We start from the raw sequence: 11373 nt of genomic DNA, 5'->3' as shown, positions 1-11373 counted from the left end.
TTGCCTATATTTGGGAGTAGCCTAAGGAGCCACTTAAGCCACAGCTCAGAGTGTCTCTGGGAATGTTTTATTGGATAGCAAGAAGCAGAACTTGCAGTCAGTACTTTTAATTTTGATTGTCAAAGGAGATGATGTGGTAGGATAGTGTCAGGACCGTGAAAGGAGAATGCTGGGTAGAGCTCCTTTGATGCACCAGGTGCATCATACAGGTGGTGATATCCATAATACCCATGGGGATATAGCCATCGGGGATATCCATAATACCCATGTTTGTCCTGGGTAGTGCCTGGTGGAGTGTGCTCCCTAATCATGGTGAAACCATAGATGCGCTCTCATTAAAGTCAGGAGTGAGATGTGCACGTGGCTGAGCCTTTTTTAATCTCAAAAGGCAAAACAAGACCCAACCAGAGCCCTAACACGGTATAAATAAGGAGAAATTAAAACATAAAACTGAAAATTTGGTTTTCTACTGAAAGTCTATTAAAAGGCATATAAATATTTATCTAGAGGGCTTAAAGAGAGAACTCATAAGCGAACCAGAGAACCAAACTTCAGTTGCTGGCGCTCACAAGGCAGCTCACAACCACTGTAACTCCAGTCCAGAGGCCTCGGTGACCTCTTTTTGGTTTTTCGAGACAGGGTTTTTCTGTGTAGCCTTGGCTGTCCTGGAACTCACTTTGTAGACCAGGCTGGCCTCGAATTCAGAAATCTGCCTGCCTCTGCCTCCCAAGTGCTGGGATTAAAGGTGTGTGCCACCACTCCCTGCTGACCTCTCCTGTCTTCTGTGGGCTCTGTGCGTGTATGGTGCACAAATGTACATGCAGACAAAACACTCATATACACACAAAAGAGATGCTTAAGTGGAATCTTACACCACCAAGCAGAATACAGTAATTTGGATTAGAACAGTGCCCAGTTTTGAAGCAGGCTTGTAAGAAACCCTGTGAGTGCAGCCCAGCACAGTTCACAAAAGGGCCTCTGTGTGCTTGGTTTTCATCTGATAAAAGTATACTTTCAGACAGGAACAGAAGAGACTCTTGAATGGAATCGGGGGCAATGGAACTTAAGTGATCTCTCAACACAGACCTCTCTCAGATGTGATTCATACAAATGAGCAGTCAAGTAAAAGAAGTAAACAAATGGCATTTCAGTGATCAACGGAGCAGAGCCTTTCTGAGAGGCTCGCAGGCTAACATGAACAAATTGGACTGCACAGAATTACAGCTTCCTATTTCACAAAAGACAAACAGGTCAAGGCAAGTGGCAGACAGAGGGGACCATGGGCAGTCTAACAGCCAGGGCTGAGTGCAGTTCAGATTCAGAGCTCTCTTGTGCACAACCAAGGAAGGGACAAACACAGAACAGTTGGCCTAAAACACACACAATGGCCAGCATGAAAGTGAAGATAACGTCTGTGTAATAAAGGGGACTCGGGTTTTATAATAGGCTTCTCCCTGCTGGAGGGATGGCTCAATGGTTTAGGGCATCTGTTGCTCTTGGAAGGGTCTACAAAGAGTTCAGTTCTCAGTTCAGTTCTGTATGAGGTGGCACACAACCACTCCAGTAACTCCAGCTCCAAGGAATCTGATGTCCTCTCCTGGCTTCCATAGTCACCTTCACACATGTGGTATAAACTCACAGACATAAACATAAATAAAAATAAAATAAGTGCCTGGAGAAATGGCTCAGTGGTTAAGAGCACTGCCTGCTCTTCCAGAGGATCCAGGTTCAATTCTTAGCACCCACATGGCAGCTCATAATTGTCTGTAACTCAAGTTCCTGGGGTTTGACACCCTCCTCTGGCTTCTGTAGGCACTAGGTACACACATGGTGCACATGCGTATGTACGTACGTACGTATGTATGTATGTCAGGGAAAACACCCATGCACATTTTGAAATTAATGAATCTTAAAAACTAGACTTCTCTGGCTGGTATATAGTTCAGTTGGTAGAGTACCTGCCTAGGATGCCTGATGTCATTCAGGCACATACCTACATATCTCTGCACACATGCACACAGCACTGCATGTACATGTGCAGGGAACAGTTCATGAACGTTCTTGAACATATTTATTGGTGTGTGAGAGTAAACTGTCAGAGCATGGAGACTGCACGTCCTCCATCATCCCCAGCAGGTGACCTGTCCCATGGTGGTGTAGGCTTCTCCAGCTTTGGCTTTCCCTATTTGTCATCAGGATAACCAACTACTGTCACAGAAATGCTGTCATTGAGAGGGATGCTCACCAGCTGAGGTTTACATTGTGTGAAGTTCTCCAGCAAGGTGTACTCGGCTCAGGCAGCCATGGGCTCACAGGTCCTTGTCCCCGAACAGCGTGAGGTTGTGCTTCTTAATGTGTCTCAGCAGGACCTGTCCTCGCCTCTCCAGTGTCTCAAGGACACGCTTCAGACCCGCAGCTCCACCTTGGCTCTCCCAGAACACCTGGTCCATCTGCAGCGACTTGAGCAGCAGGTTCTGAAGACACCCTGAGGCAAGAACCTTCACCGCGGACTCGGGAAACCTGGATCCAAAGCCCCAGAGCCGTGCAAGAAAGTAAAGGCGTTAAGTTGGCTCAGAGTCCCCACAGTGTGACTCCAGAACTTGCCCAGCGGGGAGTGAGCACGGCCAGCCAGGGCAGTACAGGCTGTGCCTACTAGCTCCTTATCAGGTAGTTCTCTCAGACGGGTCCCATCCCACAGAGAAGCCTGGAGAGCCAACACTTGGGGCCCCCAAGGGGCCTGAGAAGGCTGAGCTGCCCACTGGGAGTGAGCAAGGAAGGGCAGGTCCTCGCCTAGCTCTTTCACCTGGATCCAGGATGAGCTAGCCTTCACTCACTGAAGCAGGGGCAGCTGGTATTCTGCAGGGCCCTCTGGGTCTGAGGGACAGGCCTGCCAACTGTAGCCCCTCAGCCTTCTCCAGCCCTCCGTAGCCTCAGATCCAGCTCTGGTCTAACAGACTTTAGCCATCTCAGGAGATGTAGCCAAAAGTTCCACAAGTTTACAGCAGGGCCATGAAGCTTAGTGCCCCAAACCTCTACCCAACACCCAAGGTCCTCACCCATCTATGCCTTCCAGCAGCCGAAAGTTGAGCTTGTCCTCTGGATGCTGAAGGTTGCCGGCATTGTCTATATACACCAAGCGAGATGGATCACTGCTCCGGACCTTGGAGGAAGAATATGGACGGGATGGCTATCTGGTTAGGGCCGAGCATAACTGGCACCACTCAGTCGTTTTCAAGAGACTCCGTGAGCATCCTCAGCTGTCGGTGCCACAACTCCCCCACCCCCACCCCACTTATCCACATGGTCCCATGGCTGAGGGTTTACTGTGCACCAGGACTGTGCACCATCTCTGTGGATCCTCCCAGCAGCCTTAGGAACATAAAACTGCTAAGTAATTTACATAAGATCACATAGCAATAACTAGCTAGGGCAAACTCAAACCTGGACCCATAGCAGGAAGACATAATTGTGCCTGCTAAATTGCAGGGCAAGGGGACTGATTCCTGGTATAGCATCCAGTGGGGTCAGAAGCATGGATGAGAAATAAACTGTCAGGAATGGGAAAAAAAATCTACTCTTTAGGGCCAAGAATTTCATGCCTTATACACAAACAAGCAGGTTTGCTACACACACATTCACACATCTCTTGCCACCTCTGCTAAGTATCACCAAACCCAAACAACTATGTCCTTTACCCATATAGGTCAACAACCAGATTCCATAGGTAGCAGCTTTAGCGTCTCTTAAGTCCTTCCCATGCTAAAACTAGCAAGACCGAATTCTCCAGTACTTAAAAAAAATCTCTAAAGGGCTGTGGAGATAGTTCGTGGGTGAAGAGCTTACCATGCATTTATGAGGACCTGAAAACTCAGAACCCATGTGAAGTCATGTGTGCCTGCAACCCCAGTCTGAGGAACAGAGAGAAGAGGGTCCCTGGGGTTAATGCTGGCCTAGCTGAATTGATAAACTCTGAGTTCAGTGAGAGACTCAGTCTCCAAAAGAAAGGTGAGAAGGACAGAGGAAGACACTTGATGAGAACTGCTGCCTCCACATGCATGCACTCACCTGAAGGTGTGTGTGTGCATACATGTACACACACATATGTACGCACACATGCTTGCATGCATGCTCATACGCATGCATGCACATGCTCTCATGCATGCTTGTACACATACATGCACATTTGCACACGCATGTGCATACATGCATGCACATTTAAGGTTCGGTGTGTTCGGGAATAAGAGCCTATTTCTTCTGGCCCACAATTCCAAGCACACACTGTTCCCACATGCTCCGTGCTACTATCTATAGCCCTTCCCTGCAGTCTATGCTTGACCTATGAATTTTGAACTTCAGGACCCAATCATGCCCCCTCTCTGCCTCTTCTCCCTTCCACTCAGAGCCCAGTTATCAAACTCCACCTCTAAAAGACTTTAAAGTTCCCTGAAGTGTCTTGAGGCACAGTGAAAACAGAACTTCACACATACTCACCCCACCTCAGCCACATCTCAAATATCCCCCTTTTTTTTCTTTTATATATCTGATTTCCTAGAAGTGTTACTTAAGTAAAGGTTTGCTGCCAACAGGGGGGAAAAGAAGATTCAGAACCCTTGTGTCTAGGCATCAAGAACATCCTCTGCAGGAGAAAGGTGTACCCAGTGCTCACGTGACAAGGGACTATGCATGCACAGGAGACATACCAGGATGTGGACCAACCGTAGCTCCTCTGGGTTCTGACATTTTTCCCGGAGACCCTCTTCCACACAGGGGTCTGAGGGCTCAGGCTCGAAACCACAGCAGTAGCGATCCAGGCGGTCATGGACCTACGGAGAAAGCTGGGATGGTACCTGTCTTCTCCAGACCCAACATCAAGGCCACTTGGCTTGCTGGGCTCTACCCCAGCCCAGGACCACTCCTGAATGGTCTTTAGGGGCTGTTTGTGCCAGTAAGCTCTGTGCTGGCTTCCAGCTGAAAGGGAGGCATGTGTCTAATTCTTTACCTGTTTAAGCCTTTCTGTCAGTGTCCTGACGATGAACTTGGGGTCACAGGACCCCTGTATCTGCTCCTCTCTGCTTACTACCACAATTCATCACTTAAGTTGGCATGGTAGGAATGGTAGCCAAGCTTAGCCCATGAAGGCTGCCAGAGCCAGGACTCCAGGACCCAACAAGGACCCCAGGTGGTGTCTGGCCGAGTTGACAGACAGCAGGTTGGTGCTGCAGAGTTGCTGGTGTATGATGGAATGTCACCTGGATGGCCAGCACTGCCCTGCCACCTCTACCTTCGTCCCTCCTCACTGCAGACCTACAAGGCAGGAGCTATATCACCCTGAATCACACACATCCGGGGTCATAAAGGGGAACGCACAACGCTGGATTTGAAAGTTGATGAAGTTGTTGAAGCCTAGGTTGGGTCCCTGTTTGTGGACAATGGGGGCTGCATGTGGAAAAGGGAAGGAGGATGGTGGTGCCCACAAAAGCTAAATCAGGTTTATAGCCCCTGCTGGCTGAGCAGCAGCTGATGACAGGCATGGACCATGTGGTCACCACCCATGCTTGGTGCAGCCTGCACAATCACCGGGGTGATGGGCCTCAATTCTCTGGAACCCTTTCAGCCTTAACTAACAAGACTAAGACCAAAGCAAGCGATCCATGATGAGCAAAGCAAGCGATCCATGATGAGCATGATGGGGATCCCTTGATCCCTGTGAGTGACTCACCCTTGCAGATCTTCCAGGAGGCAGGGCAGTATCCCAGAGAGGGTGTGGGCTATTTGGGCTAGCACACTGATCAGATGCACCCAGACTTCCTGCCCAGGAGCCCCCTTCCCCCTGAATCACATCTGCTAGCCTTACCAGCAGGTTTCTTAGACTGTCAGTCACAGAGTGCAGATGGACCCAGGGCCCCCTGACCATACATTCTTCCTCCTGCCCTGATTCCTCAGATCCTAGAGGAGAATCACATAGGCAGAGAGTATATTTAAAGCGGGGCAAGTGTTCCAGACTGACCAGAGGTTCCCTTCAGGAGGTGCAAGCTTTCCCCAGCTCCCTGAGTGCAGTAGGCCCAAAGCCCAGAGTGCAGTGTGGAGTAAGGACTGTGGAGATATGACCACATGCAGGCCTAGCGTTTGCAGAGCAGTGGTGTATGTGATGGTTAGGGTGTTGTGCTGGTGGTTGTTGTTTTGCCAACCTGACATAAACTAGCATCATTTTGGAAGAGGGACCCTCAGTTGAGAAAATGTCTCTATCAGACTGGCCTGTAGGCAAGTCTATGGGAGAATCTTCTTGATTAATGATAGATGTAGGTTGGGCCCTGCCCACTGTGGGTGGTCCTGTTGTATAAGGAACTAGGCTGAGGAAGCCATGGGGAGCAAGCTGGTAAGCAGCATTCCACCATGTCCTCGGCTTCAGGTTCCAGCTTTGAATTCCTGCCCGGACTGCCCTGCATGCTGGACTGTCAGCTGTAAGACTGAACAAACCCTTTCCTTCCCAAGCTGCTTTTGGTCATGGTGTTTGTCACAGCAATAGAAAGCAAATTAGGACAGGCTAGCAGAAACCCTGCCTGCTCTGGTCCATGCTTTGCCCTCCCTCAACACACAGTTGGAGCCAGCAGAGGCCTCTGCTCCTGCCAAGCCCTCCCTGACCACGTCTCGGGCTGCTCCATCCAGATTTCCCGTTATGCAGCATTTATTTGCCAACCAGCATAACACGGGCAGCACTGGCCTTCTAAAATGTACGCCCACCTAGATGCCTGGCAGAGTGTGCCCGCCAAGGTGCCGGGTTGATTACTCTGCCACGCTGTCTGCTTTGTTTCCCATCAGCTCCAGCAGCAGCTCACATTCCTTCAGGACTTGGCCCTTCCTCCACTCTTTGAAAAAATGAGAAGTCACCCAAAGAAATGATGATTCCATGCGGTTCCAGTGCAGGGAGCCAGCCCAGCTGTGCTGCAAACTGTAATTCAACCTGGAGCTTTCGGTTAATGAAGGCCCTGAAAAGCTCAGGCTGTGTAGGTGCCATGCTGGGCGCTTTACCCAGCACAGTGCACTGGGTCCCTCAAGGCAGTCCAGAGGGACCCCCATTCCAATTATGAAGAGGACAGTGAGTTAGCCATGGAGGGAGACTGGCTACTGTGCTGAAGGCCACATTGCCACAAATGGTGACCCCTGGATTTGAAGCCAGGAAGACTGGCCCTGACCATGAAGACAGGCCGTGTGGCAGGCATATATTCTCTGGCATTCAGGGCTAGAAATTCTTGGATAGGAAAATAAACGACTGAAATAAAACAAGTAAGTAATTTAGACGGTCTGACCCCAGGACCCAGAATGCATTCGACACAAGTTGAGACTTAGTGAGGCCTTCTGAACACAAAAATGAATGAAGCATGAAGAATGACCACAGGGTCCCCAAGGAGGCCTGAGGTCACAGGGTCCCCAAGGAAGCCTTGGGACCCAGGGTCCCCAAGAAGGCCTGAGAACCCAGGGTCCCCAAGAAGGCCTGAGAACCCAGGGTCACCAAGAAGGCCTGAGGTCACAGAGTCCCCAAGGAGGCCTGTAGTCACTGGCCCATCATACCTACCACCTGGTTTCAGGGGAGGCCTGGCTCTATCACGTCCCAAGCAGAATACCTGGGTAGGACAAGACACTGCAGTTCGCCAAAGAAGGCCACAGGCCCACCTGACAGAGTTGGAAGGCCTGGTGGGGGTGGGGGTGGGGGTGCAGCACAGGGTGTGGGTGGCCCTATTCCTCTGAATAGACTCAGCTGGCTTCTGGGCCAAGCCAGATGGATTCCAGAAGAAATGTCTGGTATTATTTTGGCCCACACCCTTCAGCTGGGACCCTCCTCGATTTCTTTTCTACTTGGCAGCCCAAGTGTCCCAACATTTGCTGGGGTGAGATTCACTCTTTCTTTCATAGGAACATTACCTTTCTCAGAGAGTAAATTCCTCATGGATCAGGGCCCCCACACACATACACACGCACATACACATATACATAGGCACATACATGCATATGTGTACACATATGCACATATACATGCATACATACACAAACAAAATTTAAAACAAATAAGCCAACAAATGCACTAGGCGTGCTGGCGCCTACTTCTTTGTGTAATGCTGGGGAAGGGACTGGATCTCCAGGATCACCTACCTGCCAGGAAAGACTAAGCGGCCGGCTCCAGGCCAATAAGTTCAACAGGCACCTGAGGAATGCAACTTCAAGAGTCGGCAACCCCTGACCTCAACGTGTCCACGCCCTGTCCAACTGCCCATGCGCATGCGGTGGAGGGTGACACGGGGTTAGTAGAGGGTCCACGCCCTGTCCAACTGCCCATGCGCATGCGGTGGAGGGTGACACGGGGTTAGTAGAGGAGAGTAACAAGGCGACCACATAGGGACCTCAGCCCCTCCACAGCCAATGAGAAGCCACCATGGACGGATGCAGGAAGGAAAGGTCTTTGATGGCCACAGGGAGATGAAATGTCCAGGAGCAACTAACGGCAAAAATGAAGGAGGACCAAGTCTTAGGGTCACTGGAGGAAAGGGTTTATCTGGCTTACACTTGTAGCTAACAACCCATCACTGTCAGGGCAGGAACCTGGAAGGAGAAACTGATGCAGAGGCCATGGAGGGAGGCTGCTTCCTGGCTTGCTCCTCATGGCTTGCTCTACCTTCTTCCTCATAGAATCCAGTACCGCAGCTCACTGTGGCCTGGGCCCTCCCCCATCAACCACTAATCAAAAAAACACTTGACAAGTAGATCTCATGGAGACATTTTCTCTGTTGAGGTTCCCTCCTTTCAGATGACTCTAGCTTGTGTCAAGTTGACATAAAACCACCCAGGACAGCCCCACTGAAGATAATGCAGATGCTTCCCAGAAACATGGGCAGATGGAGCACTAGGGCCTGTTCCTGGCAAGTATGAAGCAGGCTCCTTCAGTTGGTTGATTTGGTTTTTAGTCATGGTCTCTCTGTGTAGCCAGCTGTCCTGGAACTCACTCTGTAGACCAGGCTGGCCCAGAACTCACAGAGGTCCTCCTGCCTCTGCCTCCTGAGGATTAGGATTAAAGGTGTATGCTACCACCATGCCCAGCACATGGTACATTTTAGGGTGCAACTTTGCCATCAGTCCACAAAATTTAATTTAATTCCAATAAAGTCCCAGAGGGATTTGGGGAAAGAAAGAAGCAACACAGTAACTGTCAAGTCCCATGAAAACACTATCCCAGGAAACTCTGAAAATGAGCAATAAGAAAGACACACACACGCTCTTGTAATGAAAACATGGTGGGTCTGGTATCTGGAACACAACACTCCAGAAACAGCGCTACATACGTAAAGAAGTTGGCTATCTAGGAAAGGTAGCATTTCAAATGGAGGAAAAGCATCTCCAACAAACAGCACTGTGACATTCAGGCTCAAAAGACTTCCAGATGGACCCAAGATGGATAAGAAAACAAAAGAGAGCCAGGCGTGGTGGCGCACGCCTTTAATCCCCGCACTCGGGAGGCAGAGGCAGGTGGATTTCTGAGTTCAAGGCCAGCCTGGTCTACAAAGTGAGTTCCAGGACAGCCAGGGCTACACAGAGAAACCCTGTCTCGAAAAACCACAAAAGAGAGAGAGAGAGAGACTTTTTAAATAACTGAAGCAAGGGGTGAACTTTTGAAAAAAAAAATCACACAAGTACCAAAGCGAAGCTTGATCATTTTCACAGAGAAAAGTGAGATTTCTACACAGCAAAAAGTTTACACAAAGTACTGGCAATTGCAACTGGGTGGGTGTTAGTGCAAGCACCCCAGCCTACTCACTCTCCCCAGACTAGCCTGGGACCCACCAGTCATCTCCCACCTCTTCTGAAAGTGTCACAGTGGGACTGGGTCCCACGCACCCGTGGATGGCTGCCTTCTCTCCCACAGGCAGATGGGTCTTGCTGGGGTCCTGGTGTCAGACTATGCTGCGGAGGGCTGAGGGTTGGGCAGGTTGTGACAGAGGCAAATGACACAAGGAAGCCATTGTGTTGGCCCCAAGAAGAGACAGTGCTCAGACCAGAGTCTTGACAGCTGAGGCCTTCTGGGTCCTAGCTATGGGAGCCATAAGCCTCCTTCAAATGCCAACGTAACTCACGGATCGTCTGACTTCTACATAATTCAGTCAGTGACATGTGCCTGGGAGGCAGACTGCAGTGTGGAGCTGTCCCTGAGGTGTCACATGGTCATTGCCAGCTGAGGTAAGAGTAGCTATGATTACCCACAGGAGTCCCTGCAAAGTGTGTCTCTAACAGTTCCCTGAGATGGAGTAGGGAATACATGGCTTATGAGCCCCACCCCCAGATCGATAAGCAGTTAGCAGTTGAGGAGGGTGAGGAATTGTCCAAGTTCTTATAACCCCTCACCCATGTTCCTGTGAGCAACCCCAATAAACTCAGGTTTGGGGGACTTCACTGGAAGTGTCCCCCCTCCTCTGTATGGAATGAGTGGGAACAGACTCCCTAGGAAACATGTTAGAGAAAGCCCTGGCACTGGGAGACGGAAGCTGTTAGACCCCAGCACTTTCTTCCTGGCTTCTGGGCCCCCCAGGATGTGAGGGAGGCTGATAGTAGACCATCCTAAGTGAGCTGCATCTGGGGTTTGTGGTCAGCCCTGAGTCACAAAGCACCTCTGATTCCCGTGCAGAAACGCACATTCTGCAGCCTCCCTCCCGAGGTTTCTAGGAAGGTGCTGTCAGCCAAACAGCTGCTTTTCTTGACTGCTGTCCAGCAAACTAGGGAAAGGTAGGTATGACCGCAGCCCGGTGGCGTCTGACCACACAGCTGACCTGTGTGTGCCTTGGCTGCACAGCAGCATTTGGCAACTGAGGAGGGGTCCCATGCTGCAGCCCCAGAGAGGAACAGAGGGGCTCTGTGCAGAGTGTAAAGCTATTGTGAGCACCTCAGTGCCGTTGGGCTTTAAAAGGGCTTCACAGCTTCCCTGGAAATGTCCCCTTCTGCCCCCAGTCCTGACCAGCTCAATAGTGACTCTGTGAGAAGGGCTCTGGAGCCAGGCCAGCCAGGCTCTCAGTCCCCTGGCTGTGACCTTAAACTAGAAACTTAATCTCTTTGGACCTCAAAGGCTCAATTTTATTTTTCGCTAATAACTATTGCGTGTATCTACATGTATGTGCATACATATTCATGCATGTGCTTGTACATATCTATGCATGTACATATAGAAGTTGGAAGCCAACCTCAGATGTGTTCCTCATCCACCTTTTCCCCCACCCTAACAGTCTCTCTCTGATTAGACCCCAGGGATGTTCCTCTCCAGCACTGGAACCCCAGGCACACACAGCCACACTTGTCTCCAGCACTGGAACCCCAGGCACACACAGCCACACTTGT

General features: G+C 50.3%; 1 protein-coding gene across 1 annotated transcript in view; it reads right to left on the bottom strand.

Annotated features, from left to right (window-relative positions):
* Positions 1-731: 731 nt before the first annotated feature.
* Positions 732-11373, bottom strand: part of Gask1a (golgi associated kinase 1A) — a 26247-nt gene continuing 15605 nt past the window's right edge. Inside the window, exons 3-5 of the mRNA XM_021207975.2 lie at positions 4701-4823; positions 3057-3160; positions 732-2520 (exon numbers count right to left, since the gene is read on the bottom strand). Coding sequence (XP_021063634.1) covers positions 2310-2520; positions 3057-3160; positions 4701-4823 — 438 coding nt within the window. The 3' untranslated portion in view covers positions 732-2309. The remainder of the gene's footprint in view (positions 2521-3056; positions 3161-4700; positions 4824-11373) is intronic.

This window comes from Mus pahari, chromosome 10 (genome assembly GCF_900095145.1).
Source record: "Mus pahari chromosome 10, PAHARI_EIJ_v1.1, whole genome shotgun sequence".
Classification (NCBI taxonomy): domain Eukaryota; kingdom Metazoa; phylum Chordata; class Mammalia; order Rodentia; family Muridae; genus Mus; species Mus pahari.
Note: the sequence above shows the minus strand (reverse complement) of the source record. Positions and strands in the feature narration are given on the sequence as shown.